General features: G+C 41.6%; 1 protein-coding gene across 1 annotated transcript; it reads left to right on the top strand.

The window, feature by feature from the left end:
• The first annotated feature begins 248 nt into the window (after positions 1 to 248).
• On the top strand, positions 249 to 13921 carry paics.1.S (phosphoribosylaminoimidazole carboxylase; phosphoribosylaminoimidazolesuccinocarboxamide synthase S homeolog). The gene is made up of 9 exons (NM_001092779.1): positions 249 to 471; positions 1826 to 2023; positions 5077 to 5255; positions 5394 to 5573; positions 5669 to 5782; positions 10600 to 10683; positions 11351 to 11531; positions 13371 to 13529; positions 13713 to 13921. Exons 1-9 carry the CDS (start codon positions 456 to 458, stop codon positions 13877 to 13879), a joined length of 1278 nt encoding a protein of 425 aa, NP_001086248.1. The 5' UTR covers positions 249 to 455; the 3' UTR covers positions 13880 to 13921.
• The last annotated feature ends 2378 nt before the right edge of the window (positions 13922 to 16299 follow it).

Raw genomic sequence — 16299 nt, forward strand, 5'->3', positions numbered from 1 at the left:
GCCAAAGACCCAACCTTGGCTAGTTTGTACTGTCAAAACCTGCCTGGGCTTTATAAAACCCGTCAACCCTGCCTCCTGCTTTACTTGTCGTCCCACCTGGCTGGGTTGCAGCTTCACTGATAACTGTATGTAAATGAGCCCTCGCGTAAGGAGCGCAGTGATTGGTTCCCTGCTGTAGGCGTGTCCGCTAGCTCTTCCTCTTTGACATCCCTCCGGGGCGCTATTGCTTTTAGATCTCCCTCAATGTGTACAGGGAATTTCTCGCTGTAGGTACTTCTGCCTGAGAGAATTTACATACAGAACCACGTGGTACTGCCGGGCATCCACATCCAGTGTCCTGAGAGGGGGAGGTTCGGTCTCGTATGTAGTTCTGTCAGAGCGAGTGTGCATGTTATCGACCTCCGATTTAACGCCACTTCATTTCTATTGCTGTGTTTCCCGGTTTTATCGGTGAAATGGAGTCCTACTTAGGTAAGTACCCGATAACCGTACTCCCCTACGCAGCGGGCCATGATGGGCGGGCCCAGGGTGAACACATGCTGCCAGTGAGGCTGTCTGCTGGGCTCGGAGATTGGGCGTCGGGAGAGAAAGTGAAGTCGTGTATTTCCGTGATCTCAGTAAGCAGAAATCAGCGCCCACTTAACTGCACTTATTCTCCTGTGCAGAGTCCCCTGGCTGTGTCGTACAACTATAACTTGTGCTTCATGTCCCACTTCCCCTGTATGAAAACACACACACACAATTGCATAGCAGCATAGAATTCAGTACAGTCTGCATCTGAATGAACTCTTTGCTTAGTCCGACACACTGTGGGTTTGGTGGATAAGGTGGTGGCTCTGTATCACCATCAATTCCCAGGCACAGCTTCCATTGCTTGTCATGCCAATAGAAATGAATGAGAATACAAGTGTATCATATAATCACAGCCCAGTCACATGTCATATTATTCTATAGATACACAATTGTCTAATGCACATGTCACACACACAGGAGGGGAGCGTTGGCAAGAAGCTGATTATGGTGCATGACGTTCCATTGATCCCTTATCCTAGTGGGGCCTGGGTAACTATTGGGCAGTTGCAGACTTGTACTTCTCTGAGGACAACAAGCTTAAATCACCCCCATTTAGTCAATGACAATTCAACCAATTGCTTTTAAACAGGTGACCAGCTGCCTTCTGATTGGTTGCTATGGGTAACTGGACCTGGGCAAACTTTTTGCCTTTTATTACATAAAACTAGCGATGCACCGAATCCATTATTTTGGATTCGGCCAAACCCCCGAATCCTTCACTAAAGATTCGCCCAAATACCGAACCAAATCCTAATTTGCATATGCAAATTAGGGGTGGGAAGGGGAAAACCTTTTTTACTTCCTTGTTTTCTGACAAAAAGTTACACAATTTCCCTCCCCACCCCAATTGGCATATGCAAATTAGGATTCGGTTCGGCCAGGCAGTAGGATTTGGCCGAATCCCGAACTGAATCCTGGATTCAGTGCATCCCTACGTAAAACCAATAGTTGGAACAGTTTTAGAGTAGTAGTAAGTGTGTGGCTCTGGAGTATCCGTCTTACAAAACAGGTTGTCATTGCAAATTTCACCCTGAATGATGTTTTCTCTCTGCCGGCAAATACTTTGTGCCAAACATTTTGTGCTCAACATTTACAAGGAAATCTTTTTGTTTACAGTATATGCATCCCATGTGTAATCTTACTTAATATACAGAGCACCATATTGGTTGCCATGGATAAGGCAGGTTCTTGTTCTTCATCTCTGAGAAATAGCCACTGGCACAAGTTTACTTTCATTTCTTCGCCTATAAAGACCTGAAGCTGGGCAAGAAATTAAATGAAGGGAAAACGAAAGAGGTGTATGAATTGCCCGAGCACTATGGCTGCGTGCTGATGAAGTCCAAAGACCAGATTACTGCCGGCGACGCAGTACGGAAAGATCACATGGAAGGAAAAGCCTCCATTTCCAACAAGACAACTAGCTGCGTCTTCAAACTGCTGCAGGAGGCTGGTGAGTGTCCGTGACCTTTTATATGTTATGGTTATGGAACCCCTTGGTGACTTATAATATCCTTATATTTTACAATAGGGGGTACTTTATATACAGTGGTGTGAAAAACTATTTCCTGATTTCTTATTCTTTTGCATGTTTGTCACACAAAATGTTTCTGATCATCAAACACATTTAACTATTAGTCAAAGATAAGACAAGTAAACACAAAATGCAGTTTTTAAATGAGGGTTTTTATTATTTAGGGAGAAAAGAAATCCAAACCTGTGGGAAAAAGTAATTGCCCCCTGAACCTAATAACTGGTTGGGCCACCCTTAGCAGCAATAACTGCAATCAAGCGTTTGCGATAACTTGCAACGAGTCTTTTACAGCGCTCTGGAGGAATTTTGGCCCACTCATCTTTGCAGAATTGTTGTAATTCAGCTTTATTTGAGGGTTTTCTAGCATGAACCGCCTTTTTAAGGTCATGCCACAACATCTCAATAGGATTCAGGTCAGGACTTTGACTAGGCCACTCCAAAGTCTTCATTTTGGTTTTTTTCAGCCATTCAGAGGTGGATTTGCTGGTGTGTTTTGGGTCATTGTCCTGCTGCAGCACCCAAGATCGCTTCAGCTTGAGTTGATGAACAGATGGCCGGACATTCTCCTTCAGGATTTTTTGGTAGACAGTAGAATTCATGGTTCCATCTATCACAGCAAGTCTTCCAGGTCCTGAAGCAGCAAAACAACCCCAGACCATCACACTACCACCACCATATTTTTCTGTTGGTATGATGTTCTTTTTCTGAAATGCTGTGTTACTTTTACGCCAGATGTAACGGGACGCGCACCTTCCAAAAAGTTCAACTTTTGTCTCGTCGGTCCACAAGGTATTTTCCCAAAAGTCTTGGCAATCATTGAGATGTTTTTTAGCAAAATTGAGACGAGCCTTAATGTTCTTTTTGCTTAAAAGTGGTTTGCGCCTTGGAAATCTGCCATGCAGGCCGTTTTTGCCCAGTCTCTTTCTTATGGTGGAGTCGTGAACACTGACCTTAATTGAGGCAAGTGAGGCCTGCAGTTCTTTAGATGTTGTCCTGGGGTCTTTTGTGGCCTCTCAGATGAGTTGTCTCTGCGCTCTTGGGGTAATTTTGGTCGGCCGGCCACTCCTGGGAAGGTTCACCACTGTTCCATGTTTTTGCCATTTGTGGATAATGGCTCTCACTGTGGTTCGCTGGAGTCCCAAAGCTTTAGAAATGGCTTTATAACCTTTGAAACTGAACTCAGGTGTGATAAACCACAGTTAAGTTATTTTTTAACAAGGGGGGCAATCACTTTTTCACACAGGCCCATGTAGATTTGGAGTTTTTCTTCTCCCTTAATAACGTAAACCTTCATTTAAAAACTGCATTTTGTGTTCAATTATGTTATCTTTGACTAATAGTTAACGGTTTTTGATGAGCAGAAACATTTAAGTGTGACAAACATGCAAAAGAATAAGAAATCAGGAAGGGGGCAAATAGTTTTTCACACCACTGTACTTTATATACACACTACACCAGGCCCGGACTGGCAATCTGTGGGTTCTGCCAAATGCCAGAGGGGCTGCTATAAGGTCCCATAGAAAGTCAGTATTTAGTGGGCTGTTTGGGCCTCTGTGTGGGCTGAGTGGGCCTCTGTGTACCTGAAATGCCAGGGCCTAGTTTAATTCTCAGTCCGGACCTGCACTACACAAACATCTCAAAAAGGTAGAAATTGCTAACTAGCTAATTGCAGGTTAATACTCTGGAAACGTATTCCTTTTGTTTTGTAAGTTCCCTTCAGTAGTGTTAATTGTCTGCACCCCAAATATACCCATCCAGTAAATCTTGGGATTGGAGTACACACCGCTTCTGATAGAGGGAACTATCATGAAAACACACATGTTCCTTGTTCTTATTAATGAAAAGGATTCAGATTGGTTCACTCAGGAAGTTAGATTCGTCCAAAAGGCTGAATTCCGAACCAAATCCCGGAGTGGGTGTATCCCTAGTATAGAGATGGTGTGCAATGTAAGATGGCCAGATTGCAGATTTTTAACCTTGTATCTGACGAATGATCGGACATCACAATCTCCCGACCTGCCACTAACCAGATTAAAGGAGAACTAAAGCATAAACATTAATATGGCTACAAATGCCATATTTTATATACTGAACTTGTTGCACCAGCCTAAAGTTTCAGCTTCTAAATAGCAGCAATGATCCAGGACTTCAGACTTGTCACAGGGGGTCACCATCTTGGAAAGTGTCTGCAACACTCACATGCTCAGTGGGCTCTGAGCAGCTGTTGAGAAGCTAAGCTTAGGGGTCGTCACAAATTATCCAGCAGAAAATGAGGTTGGTCTGTAATATAAGCTGATGCTACAGGGCTGATAATTAAATTCTGATGCTAGTTGCACTGGTTTCTGTGCTACCATGTAGTTATTATCTGTATTAATTACTAATCGGCCTTATATTGTGACATTTCTATTCTATGTGTACTGTATATTGTGAGTGGGTCCCTAAACTCAGTAAGTGACAGCAGCACAGAGCATGTGCAGTGAATCAGCAGAAAAGAACACGGGGAGCTACTGGGGCATCTTTGGAGACACAGATCTTTACTGCTAAATGGTTGTGGTTGCCTTGGGCTGGTACAGAAGCCCAAAACATAATGTTCAACATGTCTTACCTACTTCTTTAGTTAAGCTTTAGTTCTTCTTTAAATAAAGTTGTAAAATAACAAATCAGATGGTGTTCTGGCCTTGACAGCAATCGCACAAAAGTATTCATACAAATTCTAGTGACAGTCACCCATTGATATAATCAGATAGGCAATACATGCAGAGAAGTGATCATTAGCCGACAGAAATCTTCTAACTTGTTCGATTAACTAAACGATCGATCTCCATGGTAAGAAAAATGTCAGGACGGTCAACGCAAGTCCGAAAGTCGTACGAAACTTCGATTCACAAAACTATATCTTTGTCTGCTTGGTCAGTTCAATATGATTGTAATGTTTATCTATTTGATCTGTTTGTAACTGTTGAATCACGTAGGGATCAAAACTGCGTTTGTCCGAAAGTGCGGCGACACGGCTTTCATTGCTACCCACTGCGAGATGATACCCATTGAGTGGGTGTGCCGAAGAATCGCCACTGGCTCATTCTTGAAGAGAAATCCGGGTGTTAAGGAAGGCTACAAATTCCTCCCCCCTAAAGTGGAGACCTTTTTTAAGGTAAACTATCCCTGTATAATATATGATATGAACGTAAATATGTGAAATTATTAATGTCTGCATTTAACTTTCTATGCGTATCATTACCTCATTTCATTTACGATCTAAGGAAATCAATTTTTTTTTTTTTTTTAAAAGGATGATGCCAACCATGATCCTCAGTGGTCTGAGGAACAACTGATCTCTGCAAAACTCAGCTGTGGAGGGCTTGTGATTGGTCAGGCTGAAGTGGATATCATGACTCATTCCACAGCGGCCATCTTTGAGATTCTAGAGAAAGCTTGGATGAGCCAGGAGTGCACACTAGTAGACATGAAGGTACAGATCTACTGAAGTGGCTTCTCCTGGCTGGTTATGTCTTCTGTCTTTATTAAGGCTTTGCCTCTGTTTTACATGTTCCGTCTTTGCATCAGATTGAGTTTGGTGTGGATGTTACAAAGAAGGAGATTGTCCTCGCTGATGTTATTGATAATGACTCTTGGCGTCTGTGGCCGGCTGGTGACAAGTCCCAACAGAAAGATAAGCAAGTAAGTCTCTGGTTATTTCTGTGTGGGCTTTAACTACTCCTGAGGTTATAGCAGAAGTCTGTTCTATGGTAAATTAAAAAGAGAGAGAACCATTTTGAGCACTAGTCACTTTTTGAAATCATGAGGTTTTTTAATGAATTGAAATTTAATGAATTGAAATTGAATGGAGTGAAATCCTTTATTGATTTATTTTTATTCACTGGAAAATGGTGAATGAGTCCTTGTATCTTCTTGTATAATCAAAATTGACCAACGCACCCGAAGTAACTACAAATCTGGTAAGAGTGCATACACACAAAGACTATATCTCTATATCTCTATATCTCTATATCTCTATATATCTCTATCATTAATTGATGGTGTGCTAATTTGTTTGATATATTTTAGTTTACTGAAATCAATCATTTACTAAATACAAGATTTCATCAGACTAATTGATAAGTGACAAACAAATAGGTGGAATTGGTTAATTGGTCCTTAAGAGATTTTTTCCAAGTATTATTGAAATTGAAAATTGTTGTAAAGTGGGTGTTGGTAATAAAAAAGAGTTTAAACAGCATAAACAAGGTTCTCTCTCTTTCTCTTCTTAATTACAAATCAAATAAATAATCCTTGTATGTTTGAAGAATTTGGGAATTTATCTAAGTAGAATTAGTGGTGTCTCTGTGAATTGTTCTCTGGTAAATGATGTCGTTACTGATGTAAGTATGGGATCTATAATGTAGAAACCCATTATCCATAAAGCTCCATAATACAGCTGTGTAATCTCCTTGTGTCTGTTATAATAAGGACAGTTCCTTATATTTGATGGCAACTAATAAATTGTTAGTGGTGGCAAAACAAGCTGACTGGGTTTATTTAATGTTTACATGATTTTTAAAGGGGAATTAACCCCCCTCCCCATTAGAAAACTACTACCCTAGATTGTCCTCCCTTCCTGCTTTCTACCCGCATAGTGCATTATTCCAGAAAGTGTCCCATGCAGCATGTTCATTTATTTATGCAGAGTAGTGGAGCTTATGGGCGCCATCTTCTGAGTCTTCGGTCTTCTGTAAGGGACCTTTGTACTGGTGCATGAGCTGTTGGAACAGTCCAGTATTCGTACCAACTGCGCATACGCTGAAAACTTCAGTGAATTGCCGGGGAAGGAAGAAGACCGAAGACCACTTGAGCTCCGCTGTGCTACTATACATAAATTAGTGAACATGCTGCCAGGGACACTTTTCTGGAATAATGCACTAAGCGGGTAGAAAACAGGGAGGGAGGAAAATCTAGGGTAGTAGATGGGGCTTTTCTAATGAGGGGGGGGTGTTAGTTCTACTTTAAAAAGACTTAAGGTATGAAAATGCAAATTACAGAAAGATCTGTTCTCTGGAAAAGATCAGCTTGTGTGCTGTTAACTCCCTAAACCGTTTTGGGGAATTATAGCATTCATAGCCTCTCTCTCAGCTGACTTTTGACTGGCTGCAAATTAGGGATGCACCGAATCCAGGATTCGGTTTGGGATTCGGCCAGGATTCGGCCTTTTTCAGCAGGATTCGGATTCGGCCGAATCCTTGTGCCTGGCCGAACCGAATCCAAATCCTAATTTGCATATGCAAATTAGGGGCGGGAGGGAAATTTCGGGACTTATTGTCAGAAAACAAGGAAGTAAAAAATGTTTCCCCTTCCCACCCCTAATTTGCATATGCAAATTAGGGTTCGGGATTCGGGGGGTTCGGCCGAATCCAAAAAGGTGGATTCGGTGCATCCCTACTGCAAATACAGTGGGTAAATTCATAGCAGTGCTAACAAAACTATCAACAAAGTGTGAAAGGAAGGGGAGGTAATTATCTACCTCCAAAAGGGCCTAACATAAAGTAGCATTAGTCGCTCTGTTTAGTGCAAGAAATAACAAAAAAAAACAGTTTTTCTTTGTGTGTGCTTAAAGGGGAAGAAAACCTAGTTAGCGCAAAAACCCTCCCCCCTCCCGAACAGTAACACCAAAAAATTAAAGTGGTATAAAGTAATGGAAATATCATGTAGTGTTGCGCTGCACTGGTAAAACTGAAGTTTGCTTCAGAAACAATACTGTACCCCACAACAGTGCACACAATACAAATATGGGACATTCATATCTATCCGCACGCAACTCGCTGTTTTGCTCATTCCTGGGTAATAAATTACCACCAGGTAATAAGAGACTTCCTTCCTTGGATGGATAAGATAAGGTCACAGGACGGGAGATACGTACCTTCCAAAATCTCAAAGACAACTTCAAGATACCAAATGGCCAGTTCTATCGCTACTTACAGATACGTCACTTTATATCTCAGACCTTTTTGAAGGGCAACACACCGCCAGCCGTCCCCACATAATTCGAACCTCTGCAACTCCTCGGACAGAAACACTCATCTGATATCAATATTATACAGTATAACAAGCTTGCTGAGGACAATACCACACTAACACAAAAGTACATGACCAAATGGGAAGAAGATATACTTGAAGAAGAGCAGTGGCAGAAGATCTTGGATAAGGCCAGTAAAACATTGGTGTGCACCATAATTATAGAGAAGGCTTATAAACTGATATTCAAATGGACTATACTCCCTCAAAACTGGCCCTCCTTTCAAGAAATACAATGTCTTGGAGGTTGTGGAGAACGGGACAAATTTTATGTGGTGGAAATGTGAGATAGTAAAAGCATTCAGGAGAATGGTAGCCCACACTTTGTCAGCCATTTTTAAGCATCCTATTGAACCCGATCCCCGATCATTCCTCCTGGGTCTACCCCTCAAAACATTGAAAACTTCAGAATCAAATAAACTCGCGACACAAATAAACAGCGAAGGCGTTAATAGCTGCTAAATGGAAGAGCGCCTCCCTACCAAATCAACAAGCCCTCATCAATAAAGTGAAAGTGATAAGGAACATGGAGACCATTAGAGCATATCTGCAAGACAAAGGATATAAGAATGAGCTGTTATGGCTCCCCTGGGCGGAGTTTGAGACAACCCAAATGGAAACTGATTGACTTACAGATATGGCTCCTCTACAGTCACCCTCTGACCCTCCCCACTTTTCTTTCCCTCTTTAATAGTTTATCTCTCTTTTCCCCCCTTGGAAACAGCAAAGCACAGTTAGCAGATTGGGTGGCACTTATCTAGGAACACACTGAATGAATGAAAAAGGGCAGTGTGAATATAGACAACAACACACTTAAATATTAGAAGCTGAGGCTTTAATGTTTAAAAGTCTACTTAACCAATCTGTGTTAATGTAACAGAATTCATAACGGTCATGATCATGCGTATATAAGCAAGATGTATGTAAAAGTTCTACAGAAAATAAAATACAAAAATTCTAAATAAAAAAAAGAAACCATACCATAGTTCAGGGCTGTCCAACTGGCGGGCCGCATGCAGCCCACGGGCCCCCCACATGCTGTGTCTGCTTACCATATGTAAGATTTAAAAGGTATCACTACAGAGATTAACTGGCCCCTGCATAGTTTAAACCTCAAATTCAGACTCTAATCCAGACTCTAATCCCCTGTATTGTTCACACTTGTGACACCTCTTTTGTTTATATCCTAAAGCCCTGTACTGTTCACACCTGAGACCCAGACTGAAACTGCCCATATTGTTCTCCTGTTCACAACGTATTCAAAATGCTAATGGGGTACCAGCACTGTGTCACTGTATGTAGTACATATTAGAATGATAGCTTTCCCTGTCTCCTGCTCTGTTCTGTCTTCCCTCCCTGTGTGTGCCATTCTCTGCTTGCCCAGTGCTGCTTGTGTGTGGCATTCTCTGCTTGCCCAGTGCTGCTTGTGTGCGCCATTCTCTGCTTGCCCAGTGCTGCTTGTGTGTGCCATTCTATGCTTGCCCAGTGCTGCTTGTGTGTGTGACATTCTATGCTTGCCCTATGCTACCTGTGGAATGTAAGCCTGAGGTTTGTTCTGGGGGTTTGTTAGCATTTGGAAATTGTTGTTAAGGGCCCCTAAGGTGTTTAATCATGTGTTGAGGGTTTTTTTGTATTATCCACAGGGGAGGATGAGGCATATGGATTTAAGGGTATGTTTTAACATGACTTAAATTTTTCACATATGAGTGATGAGGGATTTTCCTGCAGTCAGTAAAATGTTGGCCCTTGGTACCACAGAAGTTGGACAGCACTACTATAGTTCATATAAACAAGCTGCTGAGTAGCAATGGCGGAATTTGAAAAAAAGACTATATGGCACAGGTTAATTGGTGGATAACAGATAACACCATTATTTTCTACAGAGTTTATCTGCTGTTTCACCAGTGCAGGGCAACACTGCATTAAATATGTATTACTTTAAAACATTTTTTGATGTTACTGGTCCTTTAAAGGCAGAGACATGCGCTGCTATTTCGGGAGATTAGTTGCACATCAACAAATTGCTCCTTCGTCCACTAATCTTCCCAAACTGCCTTCCCGCCAGTGGGATGGCACTTGGAATGATTCATTTTACGAAGTCGCTGAAAGTTGCCTCACGAGGAAACTTGGACGACTTCGGAAAGCCGAAGCGATCAGAGTGCCATCCTGTCAGCAATTTACATTCTAGCAGGCGGGAAGGCAATCCGGGAAGATGAGAGTTGCCTGAAGAAGAAGTGATTAGTTGATGTGCTACTAATCTCCCGAAATAGTGTCTCTCTCTGCCCTATATCAATAAGTTTGGCACAAGCCCTGTTCATTGAACAATTAGTATACCACCCTTTCAAGCCAGAATAAGACAACGTATTTCCGTTCTGCCAAAATGCTTTTTAACAGTCGGATGATGGGGTTTGACCATCTTTCCCTCCCAGACATATCGGGACCTAAAGGAGGTAACGGCTGAAGCTCTGCAGATGGTGAAGAGAAATTTTGAGTGGGTGGCAGACAGAGTAGAGGTAAGAAAGAATGAACTATCCGAATATTATATGTAATAATGACCATCCTGTGCCATAACAGCACTTTCTAATTGAGTGTAACATGGCAATAATGTAGAATTCAGTTTTTTGTTTGTGCATTAAATCAGATGCGACTGTGCCTGGGCTCTTGCCAAATGTGCCATGTGCTCTGAGAACATCATGTTCCCTATTAGTCAGGCTCTATATAATGTATGAAACCCATTCCTCTCCCACACGAACTCTCCTCTCTACTGCACAGATGGTTACCCGAGAAATGCTCCCAGTTAAAATTGAACAATGGTGTTTGACAGTTCTTACGTTTTTATCCTGAATTTCCTAGTAAAAGCTAAATATACGGATGTTTTTAAGCATATTTTTAAAATCTGAACATCACAAGGGAATATCCTTTCTAAAAGTGTTTTATTTAACTGGTTAATGTGCATTCAAGAGCGATTTTTACATTTTTTACCTATAATTCTGCCAATATTGTTGTACCAGCACTACCTGAAATAGGTGCATTTGCTTTACAATACATCCGTTATAATTGGTGACTGAAACAATAGTGTTGAAGAGGTTTTTTATCTGTAATTAGAAAATCTGCTCAAAAGGCATTCAAAAAAAACTACAGTTACACTTTTTTACCTAGTTGTGTACTTTTCCTTCACAGCTGCTGCTGACTTCCAAAAGCCAGGGTAGGGTGGTGGTGCTGATGGGATCCATTTCTGATCTGGCACACTGTGAGAAGATTAAGAAATCCTGTGCAAACTATGGCCTTCCCTGTGAGCTGAGAGTGACTTCTGCACACAAAGGCCCCGATGAAACCCTGCGGATCAAGTCAGAGTATGAAGGTGTGTGTTTTATAATGTTGCCGTTTTCTTTGTGAAACTAATACTGTGATGTTGTGGGGGAAATAGCTTGAGAATTGTCTACATCTTGTGGCAGAGAATGGTAGAACTCAGTTTTACACTGTATATACAAATGTAAGTGGAACTATATGTGAACTATTACGTTTTATAGCAATGAATGGTCCCGTTCTGAATACAGAGCTGGCCATTGTCTCTTTAAAGGAACCGTAACATCAAAACGTTAGTACAGGTATGGGACCTGTTATCCAGAATGATCGGGACCTGGTGTTTTCCGGATAACGGATCTTTCCGTAATTTGGGTCTTCATGCCTTAAGTCTACTAAAAATTCATTTAAACATTAAATAAACGCAATAGGCTGGTTTTGCTTCCAATAAGGATTAATTATATCTTAGTTGGGATTAAGTACAAGGTACTGTTTTATTATTACAAAGAAAAAGGAAATCATTTTTAAAAATTTGGATTATTTGGATAAAATGGAGTCTATGGGAGACAGCCATTCTGTAATTCAGAGCTTTCTGGATATCTGGTTTCTGGATAAGGGATCCTATACCTGTAATACAAATATAATGTAGTGTTTCCCTGCACTGGTAAAACTGGTGTGTTTGCTTCAGAAACACTACTATTGTTTATATAAACAAGCTGCTGTGAAGCCATGGGGGCAGCCATTCAAAGGAAAATTTGTCAGGGCACACAGGGAGATTAGTCGTCCGGCGACAAATCTGCTCTTCTTCGGGGCGACTAATCTCCCCGAACTGCCTTCCTGCCGGCTAAAATGTAAATCGCCGGTGGGATGGCAATGAGCACGATTAGTTTTCCGAAGTCGCCTGACGAGGAAACTTCAGGCGACTTCGAAAAACTAATCGCACAGAGTGCCATCCCACCGGCGATTTAGATTCTAGCCAGCGGGAAGGCAGGGGAGGCAATTCGGGGAGATTAGTCGCCCAAAGAAGAGGAGATTTGTCGCCGGAAAACTAATCTCCCTGAATCTGCCTGTGTACCCTGACCCGTAAAGAGGTTGTTCACCTTCAAAACACTTCACAATTTTCAATTGTTGTTTTCAGATTGTTCCCCAGAAATAAAGACTTTTTTTTTCAATTACTTTCCATTATTTATTTTTTACAGTTTTTCCAAAATCTAAGTTTAAAGTTCCCTGTCTCTGGTGTTTGAGTCTGGCAGCTCAGTAATTCAGGTGCAGACTCTGAACTGTTACAATTTTGCAACATTTAGTTGACACATTTCTCAGCAGCATCTCTGGAATATTAGCAGCTATTGTATCAAGTCTAACAGCCGCCTGTAATGAAACCCAGAGATTCTGCTCAGCAGGGACAAAGATCAGAAATGTATCAACTAAATGTTTACAGGGTCGGCGACCCCCCTCCCAGGGCTGCTTCAGAAGGTGAAAAATGACACTTTACACTTCAATATTAGAAAAATGGTTATACATAGAAAATAGAAAGTCATTGGAAAAAGTCATTATTTCTGGTGATCTATCTGAAACCAACTAGTTGTTTGAACCTTTAACCTGTGCCATATAGACTTTTTTTCCATTTCCGTCATTGCTATACAGCAGCTTGTTTATATGAACTACAGTAGTGTTTCTGAAGCAAACACAGCAGTTTTACCAGTGCAGGGCAACACTACATGATATTTTTATTACTTTAAAACACAAATTTTTTGCTGTTACTGTTCCTTTAATGGCTCACAGCCATACCATAAGTTCTACATGTTTGATGATTTTTTTACTTTTAGATTTTTTTTTTTTTACATGATTTCCATAATTAGTCACCCCTCCCCCCTCCATTTTCTTCTTGATGCTTTAGGTGATGGCATGGCTACAGTGTTTATAGCAGTGGCCGGCAGAAGCAATGGTTTGGGACCGGTCATGTCTGGAAACTCTGCTTATCCCGTAATTAACTGCCCTCCTCTCACTGCAGACTGGGCTGCACAGGATGTCTGGTCTTCCCTCCGAATGCCCAGTGGTAAAACATCTTTTATATTTCCAATAAATAACATTGTCTAAAAGTAGAGGAGCACAAGTCTCGCATCACTTTATTTACAGTATATGCGAGAGAAGTAGTCTGAAGTTACACTGCTACATTTGCCTTGGATAAAAGTTTTTTTGTTTTTGCAGCTGTAATAAAATGTCCCAATTTTGTGTTCAGGGCTTGGATGTTCCACCGTTCTCTCGCCAGAAGCTGCAGCTCAGTTTGCTGCTCAAATCTTCGGCTTAAACAACCACCTAGTGTGGTCCAAGTTACGCTCCTGCACTCTTAACACCTGGATATCTCTCAAGCAAGCCGACATGAAGCTGAGGGAGTGCAGCATCTGAGCTCTCATTTAACATTCCAATAAAGCACTGAGTTCTCTTTCATAATTTCTGCTTTCTGTTTTACTTTTCCTCAACTTGTAAAAGGCTGTTGGCCAATGTGACTGCATCAGTAACGTAACTAGCTGGTGCCGGGCAACCGGGCCCACTTCCCTCCATGTGCACTGAGCATGTGCACAGTCTTGGTCTTGCAAAGATGTTTAACAAAGTTACAAGATGGTGACCTCTGTGGCCAACTTTGAAACCATAAATCATTAGTATGAAGCTTGAACAGCAGCAGAGATACAGACTCAAAGTCAAGGGGAAATTAAAGTCTAAAATAGAATAAGGCTAGAAATGCTAAATACTAAACATGAACTTACTGCACCACAAGCCTAATTAAACAAATGATTTATGTTTTCAAAGTTGGCCACAGTGGTCACCATCTTGTAACTTTGTTAAACATCTTTGCAAGACCAAGACTGTGCACATGCTCAGTGTGGTCTGGGCCGCTCTGGTTCGTCATAAATTAGCAAAATGGCACAATTTAAATCAGTGGCGTAACTAGACCCCTAAGGGCCCCGGTAGAGAAATTTAGAACTGGGCCCCCCCTTAAGGGATTGTTCACCTAGGAGTTAACTTTTAGTATGATATAGAGTGATATTCTGAGACTATTTGCAATTGGTTTTCATTTTATTTGTGTTTTTTGAGTTATTTAGCTTTTTATTCAGCAGCTCTCTCCAGTTTGTAATTTCAGCAGTCTGGTTGCTAGGGTCCAAATTCCCCTAGCCACCATGCACTGGTTTGAATAAGAGACTGAAATATGAAAAGGAGAGGGTCTGAATACACAAATGAGTCATTAAAAAGTAGCAACAACAGTTAATGTAAAAGTTACACGTAAAAATGACATGTAAAATTGAGGTTTCACGGGATAATGTATCCCCTACTGTAAATGATCAGGAAATTATAAGTCACTGAGGGGTTCTGTGACCATTGTGCTTAGTACAGGGAATACCTACGCTGCCATAGTTTTATGTGATCTCTCTGTACAGACTATGAGCAAACTTACGGACTTCCTGCTGAATTTAGACCGTGCCCACTATGGTAGAAATATCAAATATATTTATTGATAGCTAAACATTTCTTTTAGCTGTACCTAAAGCACAAATCTCATCATTCTGAGATAAGACACTGATGCAATTTAATTAATTATTAAAACATTAAGCAGAATATACACAGTTGCACTTCCATGTTTAATACCACAGAACTAAATGTAGGATGAACACAGTAAGAATATCATGTTTAATACCTCCAGAACTCATAGTAGGATGATACAGTGGCAATTCCATGAATAAATACCCCAAATATCATAGTAGGAGGGCACAACTGCAATTTTTGCTATTGAAAGCAAGGAAAGGGTTAAAAACCACAAGGCAGTGTAATAAATGTGATTTGTATCCTTACTGGCCTGCCTTCTTTCTTTACTGCCCTTTTCCCCTGTTGCAATTGACTGTCATTTGTCCTGCCCACATACTCTCTCAACAGCCCCCCCTGCACTCTCTCAAACCCCCCCCACTCTCTGAACCCCACCTGCACTTTCAACCCCCCACTCTCCCAAACCCCCCCCTGCACACACTCACTCTCAAACCCACCCACACTCTCGAACCCCCTCCCCCCCAGTCTGCCACTATTTTAAGCTATAAAGCCAGCGGACAGTGAGGGGGGGGGAGGAAGAGGAGGGGAATAGATACGCCCTGGATGTCCGTTTCAGACTGAGGAACATTCTGGTCACTGGCTGCGCACATTGAGAGAGGAAGTGAGGGCCCAATTGGACGCAGGTGCAGTTGTCCTAAGGCCGGCATGCCTGGCACTGACATGGGCGCACTGCTTGTGACTTAACCGGCGGGCGTGCTTGTCTGCAGGAAGTGGAACAGATTTTTCTGGGTTGCGAGCCCCATCAGGTGGTGCAGGGGCACAGTCCCTGGTGCCGCTGCACCCCCAGTAGTTCCGCCACTGATTCAAATAATATCTGCCAGAAGCCGATACAGCAAGACTACACTGGATCCTGTATTGTCATGTAATCTAATGTGGATATTATAGTTTTTGTATTGTTTAATGCAAACTTTCTCCAACTCTGCAGAACCAGTGGCTGCAGCAAAATAATCTTCCAAATAGAATCCCAGTTTATCAGTTTAAATCTGTCCCTGCAGCTGGAGTTGGAAGCATTAAAGAGGATGTAAAGGCAAAAATAAAACACATTTTACTTTATTAACTGAAAAAAAAACCGATCCCCAATATACTTCAATTAAAAAAATCTGTACCTGCAATACTTTCAAATGGCAGTGGGGAGGGACTTCCCAGCATTCTGAATAACAGGTCCAATACCTGTAGTAGTTATTTCTTTTAGTTATAAGCGCTTTACCTTAAGATCAGTTGTGGTTTTT

Source organism: Xenopus laevis, chromosome 1S (genome assembly GCF_017654675.1).
Source record: "Xenopus laevis strain J_2021 chromosome 1S, Xenopus_laevis_v10.1, whole genome shotgun sequence".
In the NCBI taxonomy this organism is placed as follows: Eukaryota; Metazoa; Chordata; class Amphibia; order Anura; family Pipidae; genus Xenopus; species Xenopus laevis.